Below are 16,939 nucleotides of genomic sequence, written 5' to 3'. Positions count from 1 at the left end.
CATTTTTCAGGTTAAAAATAAAAATATGGACTATTTTTTCCTTCTTATAGTTATGATAGTTCTTATGTGATTTAATTATATTTAGAACTCTGTTAGTTCTCAATAGTAGAAACCAAGAAGATCTGTTTTTAAACCATGCATTCATCTCCCACTGAGGTCAGTAATCTGTTTCTAAAAGTCAGATATTTTGTGTAGAAAATGCTGCCTGGGAATCTATTTGCCTTTATTATAAATAGGAAAAAATTGCAGTGTTAATCATCAGCTCAGACTAGGACTTGCTCGTGGCCCAGTGGTTAAGTCTCTGCACTTCCAGTGCAGGGGACGCGGGTTCTATCCCTGATTGCAGAAACTAAGATTCTGTTTGCCACGTAGTGTCATTAAAAAAAAAGTAACTGACATTATAAATCCACCTGCATATAAGATACTGTTACGTTTGCTGCTGCTGCTGCTAAGTTGCTTCAGTCGTATCGGACTCTCTGCGACCCCATAGACGGCAGCCCACCAGGCCTCCCCGTCCCTGGGATTCTCCAGGCAAGAAGACTGGAGTGGGTTGCCATTTCCTTCTCCAATGCATGCAAGTGAAAAGTGAAAGTGAAGTCGCTCATTCATGTCCGACTCTAGCGACCCCATGGACTGCAGCCCACCAGGCTCCTCCGTCCATGGGATTTTCCAGGCAAGAGTGCTGGAGTGGGGTGCCATTGCCTTCTCCGCTGTTACGTTTAACAAACAATAAATAAGGGTACCAAATCCATTCTTTCAGTTTAGTTGCTCAGTCGTGTCTGACTCTTTGAGACCCAAATCCATTATATATACAATAAAATCTTTTCTTCTACTATAATTGCTGTTTCCCTGTCCTCACTGTTTCCTTTCAACATTTTCTTAAATATTTGGGACCTCATTCAGCACTGGGCCAAACAAGGACTGCTGATGCTGCTGCTAAGTTGCGTCAGTCGTGTCCGACTCTGTGCGACCCCATAGACGGCAGCCCACCAGGCTCCCCCGTCCCTGGGAATCTACAGGCAAGAACACTGGAGTGGGTTGCCATTTCCTTCTCCAATGCATTAAAGTGAAAAATGAAAGTGAAGTCGCTCAGTCATGTCCAACCCTCAGTGACCCCATGGACTGCAGCCTTCCAGGCTGCTCCATCCATGGGATTTTCCACGCAAGAGTACTAGAGTGGGGTAAATAAATATAAAAGCCTGTGGAAATATATTTAGGACAAGCACACCATGTCAGAAAGTAGCTCACACTGAGTATCACGCCCATGTTTTGTATCACTTTGATACTTGGTGTGTTTTTTATTGTGATTCTGACCATCCATCAGTTATATTTGGAATGTAACTCAAGAACATTTCTTTGCACATTCTTGTTTAAAATGCAGATTGAGTTTTGGCATGTACAGATATAAATCTTCTCCTATTTAAACACTGGCCAAAATATCTTACATTGAGAAATAATTTTTTGAAGTTTGGGTATTAAAAACCAAGAGGTGTTTTCATGGGAAAATGATTGGAAAGACATTTGCAGGATTTCCCTGTTTTTGTCAGAACTTTGCAACTATTTTTTTACTTCTCTCTCAACAGATGACATTTTCTACACTGTAATTTATCTTTATAAGTAGGTTGAAGTAATGCTGAAAACTTTAAAATCTGTCTCTAGATTATTAAGTTTTAAAAAGTAGTGTTTTGAAACTGTAAGAGTTATTGATTTACATAATAGTATTGATTTTAATATTAGTGTGAACTTAATAGCTTTCAAATCTAACTTTCATTTTCTGTGAATATGAAATATGACTTAAAGATGGATTGACGCTTCTGGTCAAAATAGTAGAATAAAATTCATGTACTGGCATCCATATACCCCAGATATGAGAAAACCTTTAAAAAGACATAGCTGAGCTCAAGAACAAGGTATCACCATGGATCAGAAATACTAAGGGACGAGTGAGGCTGAGCAGGTGGTGCTGGTGGTGGTGGTTTAGTCGCTAAGTTGTCTCCAGCTCTTGTGACCCCATGGACTATATACAGCCTGCCAGGATCCTCTGTCCGTGGGATTTCAGGCAAGGGTAGGTAGCTAAAGTTTGATTCTGAAGGATGATGGGGGACCAAAAAAAAGAATCAGAGTCAGGTTCACTGTTTGAAGACAAAGACTTATGACTCCTCTTTAAAGATGCTGATTAAAAAAAAAAAATTCCTGGTGATTTGCTCCCCAGAGCTAGTTTTAAAGGAAATTTTCCTCCAAGGGAGGCAATCCAGTCTAATTAAGGTAGAAAACAAGGGTACTCCTCAGCCGCTGTGCACTGGGTGAATCAGACCAATTACTTGTGGCTTTATCTGTTCTGATTGGTGATGTATCTCACAATAGGATTACTGAGAGTCAAAGAATCATGAAGAAAATTAGAAAATAGTTTGAACAATAACAAAAATACTACCTATGAAAATTTTTAAGATGCTGCTAAAGCTGCCCTTGGAGAAAAATGTTTAGCTTTATTTGCTTATAAAGAAAAAAAAAGATAAAAGATGAATGAACTAAGCATCCACCTTAAGAATTTAAGAAAAAATACCCAAAGTAAGTTGAAAATAAGAAATAAGGACTAAAAACAATAATTATTTAATAACGTATAATAAAGGGGCTCAGCAAACAGAAGTGTTATTCTTGGGAAAGACAAAATTGACAAATCTCAGATGATTTATCAAGGAAAAGAGTTGAAAAAATAAGAATAAAAAGTGATTATTATTACAGATACCACAGGCATTCAGCATAATTATGAACAACTGTATGCCCCAAATGTGGAACCTTAAAAATATAATTATCAAAACAATCAAGAATAGAAAACTACAGCAATCTTATATTAAGGAAATTGAATCTTCTCACAGATAAAACCCTAAACCAAAGTGACTTTAACCAGTATCCACCAAACACTCAAGTTTCAAATAATTCTTGTTTTATATGAAGTATTCCAGAATAAGGTTGGTATGAGAAGGAAAAACTTCTGGTCAGTATTAAGCTTGATAAATGATGTAAAAGTCTAAAACAAAATATTCAGTGCAATTCTAATCAGAATCTTAACAGGTGGGTTTTTTTGTTGCTAATTTATTTTATTTTTGGAACTTGACAAGCTGATTCTAAAATGTATACAGATCTGCAAAAGTCTTAAGAAGACCCAAAGAAACTTAAAGAATAAGAATATCTGGTAAAAATAAGCTCTTACTTTACCAGATAGCAAGATTCATTGCAAAGCTATAAAAGTAATAAGACAATGTAGTTTTGATCCAGGAGTAAAGAAATAGACCTGTGTGAATGCTTGGAATTTGATGGATAGTTTTGCAGATAAGTAGAAGGAAGGGCTTTTCAGGAAATAGCACTGGAGAAATTTGTTTTTCATGGGGGAAAACTGGAAATTGTGTTACCATACACAAAGATCAAAATAACAGTGGATTATAGCCTTGAATATAAAAGGCTTTGTAAAATTTCATTTTTAAAAACATTTTTATTAGAGTGTAATTTACAATGTTGCATTTGTTTCTGCTCTGTTGCAAAGTGTATCTGTTATATATATATATATATATTCTCTTTAGATTCTTTTCCCATATTGATCAATCCAGAGTATTGAAAAGAATTCCATGTGAGTCCTGTAAAACATCAGAAGAAAATATAAGAAACTTTCTTAACGACCTGAGTCTCAGGAAGAATTTTTTGACATAAAAACCCATAATTGAGAAATATATATATATATATATATATATATATATATATATGTGACTGCATTGAAATTAAAACTTATCTAGTTCATCAAAAGACACATTAAAAAAAGTGAAAAGATAAGCCACAACTTTGGAGGGAGTGTTTGTTACCCATGTAACAGAAGATTATTACCAAGGAAATATATAGCGAATTTCTGTAGAGAAGTAGTTAAAAAAATTTTTTAAAAACACATGAAAGGCCTGAATGCCCAATGAACTCGAAATAGGCATAACCTCATTAAGTTAGAGAAATTAGAACCGCAGTGTGATGTATTAAATCTGACAGATATTTTAAGTATTAATTTGACTATGAAGTAATTGCTAGTGGGATTACAAATCTTTACAGGTACAGCCACTGTAAGAAACATCATAACACTAACTGGTAAAGCTATAGATGTTTGTACTCTGTATTTCTTCTCATTGTATGTTCAGAATACTTGTATATTTGTATCAGTACACCTATGTAGGAATGCCTGCAGCACCAGTCCTAACAGTAGAACCATAAAAACAGATGTCCATCAACAGAATAAATTTTGACATATTCATATATAGTGAAAATGAGTGGACATAAAGGGAGGCCTGGCGTACTGTTGTTCATGGGGTCGCAAAGAGTCAGACACAACTGAGCGACTGAAGTGAACTGAAATGAGTGAACAGTGACATAAGTGAATCTTGGGGAAAAAATGTTATGCAAAAGAAAGAGGTCTTAAAAGTAGTGTCCATTTATGTACAGTTTAAAAATAGGTCAACTTTAGGTGGTTGTGTGTGTTACATTTATAAGTGAAAAAACTATAAAGAAAAGCCACAGTATAATTATCTCAGATATCAGAGTTTTGGTTACTTCAGATGGAGGGGGAAAGGGAAGGATGGAGGAGTTTCACTGGGGTGGGGGGTGGAGTAGGGGGATGTGAGGTTTCAAATGTATTGATTCTTAACCTGGCTTGTACACAGGTGTTTGCTCTATTATGTGTTAAAGTGTAGATGTGAGTGTGATATAGCTTAAAAGTTACAAGTCGATGGGGAATCAGAGTCAAATGACAATTTGGGATAGAGTATAGGAATATTTTCAAACCAGAGAAATGGGATGGTCACATGGAGGGCCACATGGGAAGATTGTCACAGGTTCTAGAAAAGGTATTTCTAACCTTGATTTGTCTATGAGCTTGTGATTCTGAATCTGTAGTTGTCTTATTAACACCAGTGCATGACTGTTAAGAACATAGACTTAGGATGAATTACATCATTGTTCCACCACTTAGTAGCATCATTTTCCCAGTCATCCAGGCTCAAATTTTCCTATAATACTTAAATATTATTTATCACTAAATCATGGTGATTTTTTCCCTTTGAAAAATCTCATATATCTGTCCCTCTTTTTATTATATAACACTTTTGTTTACAGGTGATTACCATTTGACTTTTGAAGAAATCATAAATTTTTACTACAATAAAGTAAAATATTTGAGTATCTCAACTGAGCCTTATATCAAACAGACAAAAAATCTTCAAAGGCATTTTGGGAATTCAGTCTTAGAAATTTTTTTGCAAGGATATTATTTGGTAATAGTAATAAAGCCCCCCATGCTGCCAAGATATTTCTGCTCCAGATATTTCTAGTTATCTAATCCACTGGCAAAAAGTAAACACTCAAGACTTCATTGGTTCATTCAGATCCAGTCTTTTTATTCATTTCTTATTGCTGGAATTTCACATTCAATTCTTGTTGGATGAGTAAATGGAACTGTGCTAGAGATAAACCAAAATTTTCTCAATTCTACCCTACTAGAGTTTAGTCTTAACTGGTGGATCAGCTGCTTTTGACTCAAGAAGCTCTATACAGTCAGCAAAAACAAGACCAGGAACTGACTGTGGCTCGGATCATGAACTTCTCATTGCAAAATTCAGATTTAAATTGAAGAAAGTAGAGAAAACCACTAAACCATTCAGTTATTACCTAAATCAAATCCCTTACAGATTATACAGTGGAAATAACAAATAGATTCAGGGATTAGATCTGATAGATAGATAAGAGTGCCTGAAGAACTGTGGATGGAGGTTTGTAACATTGTATAGGAGGCCATGATCAAAACCATCCCCCAAAAAAAGAAATGCAAAAAGGCAAAATGGTTGTCTAAGGAGGCCTTACAAATAGCTGAGAAAAGAAGAGAAGCTAAAGGCAAAGGAGAAAAGGAAAGATATACCCATCTGAATGCAGAGTTCCAAAGAATAGCAAGGAGGGATAAGAAAGCCTTCCTAAGTGATCAATGCAAAGAAATAGAGGAAAACAATAGAATGGGAGAGACTAGAGATCTCTTCAAGAAAATAAGAGATGGGCACAATAAAGGACAGAAATGGCATGGACCTAACAGAAGTAGAAATGTTAAGAAGAGGTGGCAAGATTATACAGAAGAACTATACAAAAAAATCTTCAGGACCCAGATAAGCACAATGGTGTGATCACTCACCTAGAGCCAGACATCCTGGAATGTGAAGTCAAGTGGGCCTTAAAAAGTATCACTACAAGCAAAGCTAGTGGAGGTGATGGAATTCCACCTGAGCTTTTTCAAATCTTAAAAGATAATGCTGTTAAAGTGCTGCACTCAGCATGCCAGCAAATTTGGAAAACTCAGCAGTTGGCCACAGGACTGGAAAAGGTATGTTTTCATTCCAATCCCAAAGAAAGGCAATGCCAAAGAATGTTCAAACTACCACCCAATTGCACTCATCTCACATGCTAGTAAAGTAATGCTCAAAATTCTCCAAGCTAGGCTTCAACAGTACAGGAACTGAAAACTTCAAGATTTTCAAGCTGGATTTAGAAAAGGCTGGGGAACCAGAGATGAAATTGCCAATATCTGTTGGATCATCAAAAAAGCAAGAGAGTTCCACAAAAACATGTGCTTTATTGACTACGTCAAAGCCTTTGACTGTGTAGATCACAACAAACTGTGGAAAATTCTTCAAGAGATGGGAATACCAGACCACCTGACCTTCCTCCTGAGAAATCTGTATGCAGGACAAGAAGCAACAGTGAGAAGTGGACAAGGAACAACAGACTGGTTCCAAATAGGGAAAGGAGTATGTCAGGGCTGTATATTGTCACCATGCTTATTTAACTTCTATGCAGAGTACATCATGTGAAATGCTGGACTGGATGAAGCACAAGCTGGAATCAAGATTGCTGGGAGAAATATCAGTAACCTCAGATATGCAGATAACACCACCCTTATGGCAGAAAGCAAAGAAGAACTAAAGAGCCTCTTGATGAAAGTGAAAAGGGGAGTGAAAAAGTTGGCTTAAAGCTCAACATTCAGAAAACTAAGATCATGGCATCTGGTCCCATCACTTCATGGCAAATAGATGGGGAAACAGTGGAAACAATGAGAAACTTTATTTTCTTGGGTTCCAAAATCACTGCAGATGGTGACTGCAGCCATGAAATTAAAGTACACTTGCTACTTGGAAGAAAAGTTATTAAAAAGCAGAGACATTACTTTGCTAACAAATTTTGTCTGTCTAGTCAGAGCTATGGTTTTTCCAGTAGTCATGTATGGATGTGAGAGTTGGACTATAAAGAAGCTGAGCGCTGAAGAATTGATGCTTTTGAACTGTGGTGTTGGAGAAGACTCTTGAGAGTCCCTTGGACAGCAAGGAGATCCAACCAGTCCACTCTAAAGGAAATGTCCTGAATATTCATTGGAAGGACTGATGGTGACGCTGAAACTCCAGTACTTTGGCCACCTGATGAGAAGAACTGACTCACTAGAAATGACCCTGATGCTGGGAAAGATTGAAGGCGGAAGAAGGGGATGACAGAGGATGAGATGGTTGGATGGCATCACCGACTCAATGGACATGAATGAATTTGAGTAAACTCCAGGAGTTGGTGATGATCCGGGAAGCCTGGCATGCAGCAGTCCCATTTGGTCGCAAAGTGTCTGACACAACTGAGCTGAACGGAACAGGAAGATTCCACATGCCAGGGGGCTACTAAGCCTAGGCGCTGCAGCTATGGAGCCTGCATGCCTAGAGCCCATCCTCTTCAACAAGAGAAGCCACCACAACCAGAGTAGCTTCCTCACCACAGCTAGAGAAAAGCCCGTGTAGCAGCCACGACCCAGTGCCGCACCCCCAAAAAAAGAATGGCGATGTTGGTCTTGCCTTTTGAAGCATTGACATGCTTTTCTCATTAATGTGATAATTCTGTTGGGAGTTGCATGGAGATCCCTATCTGTACTGCTCTTCAACAACCTCAAGCACAGCCTCTCTGTTTCCTGCTGGATGCTATTCTTTATGGTAGTTCAGTGCTCAGATACATCTTCTTTGGGGTCCTTTCCTATTGAAGAAATTGTTATCAGTGTGTTATGATAACCTTTATAGCAGTAATCTTCTTGGCCCTACTAGTGGATATTATGGTTGGAGGCTACTAAAGGTGATGAGTGGGGGAAGAGTGGCTGCTGCGTCTCAGGCTCCTAAAGAGATGGTGATAAATTCGGGGCTTGATGCAAGCCTTGGTAGCTCCTCTTAGGGGAACTTCTTCCGCTTCAGGGAGTACATTTAGCTGATAGCCTCAGCTATTAATATCTTTAAGCCTCCTTAGCTTTTGAGCTGAGGCCTTTACGTTTCCTGGGAATCCTCCAGCTAGTGACTGGGCATGGTGTGAGTACTAGAGCATTTCCATTTTGGCCCCCTGTGGGACTCCTTTAATGGTCAGTCTTTGCTCTGGAGCTCCCTGAAGGGTTGGCCAAGACTGTCAGATCTGCCTCATGATCTGAGACTTTCTTTGCTCAATCCTGCTTTATGTCCCCTTTCTTTTACAGGTTGCAGATAATGCATCACAGTCTGAAAGTTTTCCATGACCAGTCCTATTTCCTTCTCCTTTTATCTTTTACAGTAAACCTTTTGTTCTCATAACTATCTCAACATCTGCTTCCCAGAGGACCCAACTGACATATACTATTTGTACTGATTATTTACCTAATTTCTGTCCAAATCAAATTTCAGTGAGTGTTATCTAATTTCCCTAAAAAGCCTCTCCCTTGAATCCTCTCAGTATTTTCCAGTTCATCATTTCCCTCCACTCCCAAGAGTTGCTTCCCTAATGTCCGCTTAATCTGAATAAATGACACCACTGTTTACTCAGTTGCTTTTACTTTTGTCTTCACATTTTAGTCCTTGACCCATTTAGAACTTTTTGAGGGGAGGGAAAATAACTGTATGAGACAGAGATCAGTCCATAAAACTGGAGATGACAGGAGTCAGGGATGAATGAGGTCACAGAGGTGGGGAGGGGTCAGATCATGTAGGGCTTTGTTTCAGGACATGAAATGCCATTGGAAGCACTTTGGCTTTTACTCTGTGTGGGATGGGAGCCACTGGAAGGTCTTGAGCAAAGGAATAATCTGACTTGGTTTTTACCAGGAATGTTTAGACTGTTCTATAAAGAATAGGCAGTAGAAGAGAGAGAGTAGTTGGGAGAGAATTGCCGTAATCCAAGATTAAGGCCTTGGTGACTTATACCAAGGTGATTGCAGTGGAATTGGTAAGAAATGATACTATCTGGGGTAAAACTCAGGCCAACATCATTTTAATTAAAAAGGAAAAAAAACCTCTAGGAGTTTCTGGGTACACGGTGAGCGTTGAGGATCTGTGTTACAGTTTATAAATGTTTCCAGGGGTACTTGGAATTTAAGCCACACAGGCATCTTCCTCGTCAGCTTAATCTTAGGAGAGTAGAGAAACATAGTGATAATAGCAAGTGCTTTTGTATGTGACTGAGGTTCAAATATGTGCCAACTAATAGCTGTGTGACTGTGAATCTCAGTGTCTTCATTTTAAAGAAAGAAAGCTCTACTTTATAGGTATGTTTGTCATGTTAAATGAACCAGTGTAGATTTTAAATGAGCCAATCTTTGATGTATATGTGCTCACAAAGTAGTAGCTTAAAGGTCTAACCTATCATATTGGTAAAAATATTTTAAATTGATAATGCTCAGTGTTGATGAGGATATAGAAGAATAGGCTCCATCATTGGTGGGAATATAAATAGAGGCCAATTTTCAAATAACTATCAAAATTTCAGTTTCCTTAACCCAGTCTGCTTCTAGAAATTTAGAAATCTAGAACTTAGAAATCTAGAATGAAAACATTCATACTATGTACTTATACTCAGTGCAACATGTTTTAATGGCAGACAATTGCAAACAGTTTAAATTCTTCTTAGTAAAAGAATAAATTATGATGTATTCCTTTTATAGAATGCTTATGAAGTTGCTAGTTAATGTTGATCCATAATGCTGTCGCGGAAAGATTCCAGTATATATTTTAGTTTTTTTTTTTTTTAAAGCACCAATATATTGCTGACAGTATATACTTAAATTTTCAATATTTGAAATTTTAACAAGATTATATGTATTCATCACTTAATTTTTATATGAGCCCACATATAAAATCCTGGAGAAGGGAAAGGCTACCCACTCCAGTATTCTGGCCTGGAGAATCCCATGGACTATACAGTCCATGGGTCGCAAAGAGTCAGACTTTCACGTCACATATAAAATAACTGGACTTTTTGGACTCAGATCCCTTTTCCTAATAATTTCTAAATAATTTGATCAATTGTACAGGGAATGATAGTGAAATTTAAGTTAAAAGTATTTTGTTATCTATATAGTATTAAAAACTGCTTCATTAATTCTTGTTATGTGTTCTTCAGGATCATTGTTGGCTCACAGTAAGGACACTTTTAGGATTCGAACTGTTGTAACAGTATAAAATTTCAGGCATTCCATGCCACGTGTAACCATTTATCACATATGCTGAAAATAAAACTTTCAGTCTAATCCAATTTCTTGAGTTCTTGGTCTTGACAAGTGGCAAAGTCATTTATGGTTCCATAGACGAAGTTCATTCCCCAATCCCAAGAATCTGCAAATCCCTCTTATCATAGTCTTTTAAACTTGTAAATTATAAAATCATTTTTGACAGTGTTTAGGAATACCATAATTTGTAGCATTTTAAAAGTGTATATTTTATTCCCACTTAGGCCGAATACATCAAGCAATGGTAACATCTTTAAATGAAGATAACGAAAGTGTAACTGTTGAGTGGATAGAAAATGGAGATACAAAAGGCAAAGAGGTATGATCACTAGGTTAAAACTTTATTTCTAGTCTTAAAATCAAGATTCTGAATATGAAACAAAACAGAAAACTGTATAGTTTAATATAGTGCATGTATCTGCTATCATTCTTTGAAAAGCTTTCAAAGTGATTAAAAAATTTCACTCAAAGAAAGGTAGATACCTCCTGTATATCTCATGTAATTAGACATATAATCAGACCACAGAGTACTACCTTAAGAGAGATTCTTTTAAATAAATATATGTTGGTTGTAATTCTAGGTAATTTAATTTTTAAGGTAATATTATTCATTAGACTGAAATTGTTTAACATTTATCCTTTATGTGTAAATTTATTTGAAAACGAAAGATTGTCTAAATTCACTCTGAAAATATATGAATTTTTAAAAACAGATTGACCTGGAGAGCATTTTTTCACTTAACCCTGACCTTGTACCAGATGAAGAAATTGAGCCTAGTCCAGAGACACCCCCACCTCCAACATCCTCAGCCAAAGTAAACAAAATTGTAAAGGTTAGTGATACAAATTCAGAGCAGGGTGTGTATGTGTGTGTTCTTGTTTGAAATGGGACTGTGAAGAGTATGTGTTTGTTTGCTTTTAGAAAAACCTTAATTCTTTCTGCCATCTACATGTATATATACACACACATACTTTAAAGGATTGAAAAATTATCTGATTCACAATTCTAGATCCTAGAAATGTCATGACTGGTTAGGATTTTTCCTAAGACTAGTAGTTTATTAGAAGACATTGGTCAAAATCTTTGCTTGTTAGTATTTGTTGAGTGAATACATATGACTTTGATAAAGAAAAGATTAGTTTCTTTTTCATAATAAATTCCCATTTTAGTAGTCTTTTCAGATAGTAATTCTGTTGTTTAGATTTATTTTTAAAAATGAGATGACAGTTTAACTATTTCTGTATTATCTGTGAAGATAAATTTTAAAGCCATGCTATGCCCCTCCTAACAGTTAAAAATGTATGTGATTTTTAAATTATTTTAAAATAATTCCTCTTCTCTATTGAAATGTCTCAATGTTAAAACTTTGTATCAAAATACAACTTTTTAAAAATCAGATAGTCCCTGACGGTTGTTAAATCTGCAATTCTTTGTGTTCAAAAATTTTTACTACATTGTTGATCTTATCGACAATGTACAAAGATTAATACTACAAAGATTAATAAGATTTTAGCCCTGTAGGAGCTCACTGTCTTGCATGGAAGACATTCATAGGCACCCACATATAATATGATAGAAACTCAACAATATCAGCAAAATTCTGATATCAACAATATTCTGCTTTTATGAACATAAGACATTTTAAATTCATATAATTTCAGCATATTGAGAATCACTGCTTAGAGATCCCCCTTAGAATTACTCCTTTGTAAATGGACTGTTTTTCATATTTGGCTTCACAGCCTTGAAGGATCTTCATAGTTTATCTTTCTTGATATGTCCTTAGCAACCTTTGCTGTATATTAGAATCACCTGGAAATTTTTCAGACTACACTGATTCCTAACCCCACTCCTAGAGATTCAGTTTTATCTAAGGAGTGGCCCTAGCATCAATATTCTTTTAATAGTAGCCATCTGATTTGATGTGCAGTTAGCATTGAAACTCATGGCATTATTTGGTATCTTTTATTTAGGTGAATAAAGTAAAGTCTTGGTAAATAAATAATAGGACCAAAAACTTGCAAGTCTAATGAAACCTTTTAGTGAAAACCAACAGTGTATTTCATAGTATTTTGATGTTTCAGTTTAACAATGAGCTGTACATTGCCTAAAAATTCTGTTTTGTTACTTACCCCTGACATCCAAAGATGAAATTTTGGCAGGATAGCATGATGATTAAAAAACACACACTTTAATGAAATTATTTAATCTGTTTTTGCTTCAGTTTCCTCATCTGTGAATCCAGAAAGCAATAATGATGACCTCATAGGGTTGTTGTGAAGATTAAATAAATTAATACATATGAAGCCCTTAGAACAGTACCTGGCTCATTTTAATTCCTGACTGTTTTGGGACAGTGGCAGGATATTTAAATAAACTTGAATATTGATGGCATTCCTGGTAATTTATTATAAGATAATTTTAGTTTTTCTCCATTTATTTTTTCCCTTTTTTCCATTTAGTTTTGGATTATTGTATGTCTGTTTTTGTTTAATTAAAGGAAGCTGATTATGATAGATGTATATATGAGGAATAAAGAGAGAAAGTAAAATGAATGTTTTCTCTATTATAGAATCGACGGACTGTGGCTTCTATTAAGAATGAGCCTCCTCCAAGAGATAATAGAGGTAAAATTTTATGTATTTATTTTGCCTGTGGCCCTGCCAAGGTAAATCAAAAGTAAACATTACCCCTGGTGGTGTTATTTATTTAAACTTTACATGGCTAATTTTTAAAATTGGTATCTTCTTGATTTCCCAAGACAATAATGTCAGTGATATCTAAAAAATGATTTGTAAAGGTATATGATAAATATGAAACTCCATGTTATGTGCAGTTTTGATTCATCTTATTTACTCAATCATTTTTCAGATTTGAAGAGAAAGGAATGGGGAAGTAGTCAATTGATTTAACAAGGGTGAATTTATCATTGACATTTTTACATAATTTTCTGGCTAACAGACTTTTAAAAAGTATCGTGGGTAACTGAAGACAAGCTGAATAGGTATAAATTGTAGTTAATTTCAGGACTCTCATATGTTTTCAGCTGAGTGATGTAAAGCGCAGTTAATTCTTTTCTGCTCTTCAGAATGGTCCTTTCTAATAGAGATGTTTCCTTGTATGTACAGACAATGAGGCAGGACAGCCGTAGGTATTAGGGGAGATGTTCAAGGTAGAGGGAAAGCCCCGCACTCTCAGCACTATTCTTTGAGTCTTGTGAAAATTTACATTTCTTTGTAAAATGTAATGTTTATATTTAACTCAATATTGTTTTTTCCACTTTTGTAACATCCACAGTGGGAAATTCTCTGTTGAAGATTTGCGTATTTGAGGAGCAGAGTGGGATTTAAAATACAAAGAGGGTTGAAATACTTTTACATTGTTACTTTCTATATGTCTGAATTGTTTGAGTTTTTCGAAATGAGAGTGCATATAAAAATCTGTATTTTGCCCACTTTTTTTTTTTTAATGATTATTTAAAATCAAGCTTGGCTTTGGTTTTTATATAAATTATTCAGATTGAGTTTTGTAGCTACAATTACATTGGTAAAACCTAAGTCTGTGCATGTTACTTTGAAAACCTTTCAGCTTGTCAGTGTATTGAACAGAATTGATTTATCACATATATTTAAAAATTGTTGTTTCCCTTTCAGTGGTTGGTTCTGCACGTGCACGGCCTAGTCAGCTTCCTGAACAGTCTTCCTCTGCACAACAGAATGGTAGTGTTTCAGATATATCTCCAGTTCAAGCTGCAAAAAAGGAATTTGGACCCCCTTGTATGTAAATCATGTACCAAGGATTCAGTCATTTTAGTCATACATGTAACTTCTCTTGGTCAACTTTATAAGTCCCCAAATTGCAAGCTTAATTGCAGGTTTTATTTTTACCATTGTGGAAAATTTTTGTTGTTGTTAGTCTGTTAATTGGGTTTTTTAATGTATATTTGGGAAGAAAAAAATTTATAAATATAAAACTATAACAATGTTTCGGTTGCTTTAAATTTAAAATTCTGGCCAGATGATCTTGACAGATGTTACAGAAGAAATATGCTCCTTTGTCCTATCAGTTCAAAGATCTTTGATTCTAAACCAAGAGATGACATGTAGCAGTATGTTAGAGTCACTTTTCATGACTCTTACTTGTATTTTGTCCTGTTCCTAGTTGTGTTAAAGCAGCTCATAAGTAAGTTCACATATTTGTCATGGGCATGTTTTGTCACTGTGTACCTTTTTTTGGGTGTATGTGGTAAAATTACATTGATACATAAAATTTTTCTGTATAAGTACAGTACTCTGAAAAGAAAACTATACTTCTACAGCTCATCTTTTTCTTCTAGCACGTAGAAAATCTAATTGTGTGAAAGAGGTAGAGAAATTGCAAGAAAAACGAGAAAAAAGGAGACTGCAACAGCAAGAACTTAGAGAAAAAAGAGCCCAGGTTTGTAACGAAAACATATTTTGTTTATGCACCAACCAAAGATTTTACTGTGTCAGTGAAGGTGATTGGCTTATGAAAAAATAACTCCTTTAAAGATTTCAATATGGTTCCTTAGATTGGCATTGAGGAATAATATAAACTCTTGAGAAAATAAGTTATTTACAGATTTTTTTTTTTTTACTACATAAATTTCTCGTTTAGTTGGTATGTCTTAGTCCTGAGGCTTTTTCCATTTTGAATAGTAAGCCAGTACCAGTTAAAGTGTATGGTTATACTATAAATGTTACTGTTTTTCCATGGTTAATAAATTGAACATATCATAATGAGAGAGTGGAAATTTGTTGTATGTTGATTTATGCTCGATGTTGAGAGTGTAGCTCTGTCATGCCCCTCTTCTCATGTTTCCTTTAGATGGTTAGCAGAATTTTACCAACAATGGAAAATTACGTAGAAGACTGGTCTTTTATCTCTCTACAAGTCTTCACATTTTTTACTGTTGTACAAATAATTCCTCCATTGTGCTTATATTGTAACTATTATAATTCTCAGAACTCGTTTCCTGTAATGAAATATCAGGATTGTTTCCTTATTTAGGAGTATGTTCAAGTGCCCTTAATCATAAAGATGTTGTGTTGTGGAATCAATATAATATTCAACCTGAATAAATCAGCTTATATCTGAAAGTGACCTGAGAAGGACCAGTTGGGTTTTGAAATAAATGATGCTGATATCTACTGATACTTAGCACAGATGCCACCTGGTGTCTCCTGTGGGTACTTCATGATATTTTTATCTGTGAACTCTATATGCTACTTCTCAATTGATATAGTTGGTGTTATTTCCCAAAATGTTAATTGAAAGTATGTTACATTAACAGTTTTGAAATTGAGTTGTACTCAAAGCAAATCTGCAACAAAAACATGGGGGGGAAACTGACATAAAATATTTAATAATTTATACTCATGGCCTGGCTAGCAAAGGCTGTTAGCTATTGCTATTTGTGTCTTAATCTGAATTTTCTCAGTTTTGAAGCAAAAAAGTAAATTGCTGTTACCATTCAATAATTTGAATTTTAAAGATTTAAAAAATTGTCTTGGCTTCCAGTTCCTTTAAATCCTATATCCTGTTGATTTGGAACTGTTTGATACCATGCCTTAGTTTTTTTTTAGAGACTCAGTAAAAATAGGAAATGAACATAAGTGAATCCATAGTTCTATTTTTCTGAAACATTGATTAGGAATTAGAAATAAGAATCTGATTAAATGCATTTTTCTAAGAATTTCAGCTTTTCTAGAGTTCTTTTTTGATGTTTAGGATGAGTACTGTTTCTCTTGCTCAATTTTCTAGGGCAATTAAGGTATGTGTATAACATTTGAAATAAGACAAGGGTGGGTTTAATAAGCAGTATTTGGCTTGGAGTTAACAGATTGCACGTAGACTAAGAGAGTTGTGTTTTTAAAATAAAAGTAATTTCTGGGCAGTTATTGATCTTGAACTCTGACACTATATCACATCTCTGGTTTGAGTTTGGGCTTGGCTATTACCAGTGACACAATTTATTACTTTAATTTTAATTTTCAAACCATGTATAAATGCAACAAATGCTGCTTTATTGTCATTATAATAAATGATGAATTCTCTGTCTTTTTACAGGATGTTGATGCTACAAACCCAAATTATGAAATTATGTGTATGATCAGAGACTTTAGAGGCAGTTTGGACTATAGACCATTAACAACAGCAGATCCTGTAAGATTCTTTGTAAATGATTGCCCTGGAACTTTTTATGCTGTGAATAAAAATATGTTTGATACCCCCTAAATTAATATTGTATTTAGATTTAGCTCTGTAACTTTTTCCTCTTTTTATGGGTGGTTCTTCTCCATATTTTAAGAAGAAAATCAAGAAACCATTGAGAATTCCCTGGGGATGCAATG

The 16,939-nt window shown here is 35.3% G+C and overlaps 1 protein-coding gene across 7 annotated transcripts in view; it reads left to right on the top strand.

Annotated features, from left to right (window-relative positions):
* KIF2A (kinesin family member 2A) overlaps positions 1 to 16,939 on the top strand; it is a 68,521-nt gene that overhangs the window by 28,073 nt on the left and 23,509 nt on the right. For 5 of the 7 annotated variants that reach the window (XM_055555081.1, XM_055555084.1, XM_055555086.1 and 2 more), the window contains 6 exons: positions 10,789 to 10,883; positions 11,278 to 11,397; positions 13,138 to 13,192; positions 14,219 to 14,341; positions 14,902 to 15,002; positions 16,656 to 16,751. In XM_055555081.1, the coding sequence (XP_055411056.1) occupies positions 10,789 to 10,883; positions 11,278 to 11,397; positions 13,138 to 13,192; positions 14,219 to 14,341; positions 14,902 to 15,002; positions 16,656 to 16,751 (590 nt within the window). The remainder of the gene's footprint in view (positions 1 to 10,788; positions 10,884 to 11,277; positions 11,398 to 13,137; positions 13,193 to 14,218; positions 14,342 to 14,901; positions 15,003 to 16,655; positions 16,752 to 16,939) is intronic. The other 2 variants (XM_055555082.1, XM_055555088.1) reach the window with 1 other exon arrangement.

The sequence above is a fragment of the Bubalus kerabau genome, chromosome 18 (assembly GCF_029407905.1).
Source record: "Bubalus kerabau isolate K-KA32 ecotype Philippines breed swamp buffalo chromosome 18, PCC_UOA_SB_1v2, whole genome shotgun sequence".
NCBI lineage: Eukaryota > Metazoa > Chordata > Mammalia > Artiodactyla > Bovidae > Bubalus > Bubalus kerabau.
Note: the sequence above shows the minus strand (reverse complement) of the source record. Positions and strands in the feature narration are given on the sequence as shown.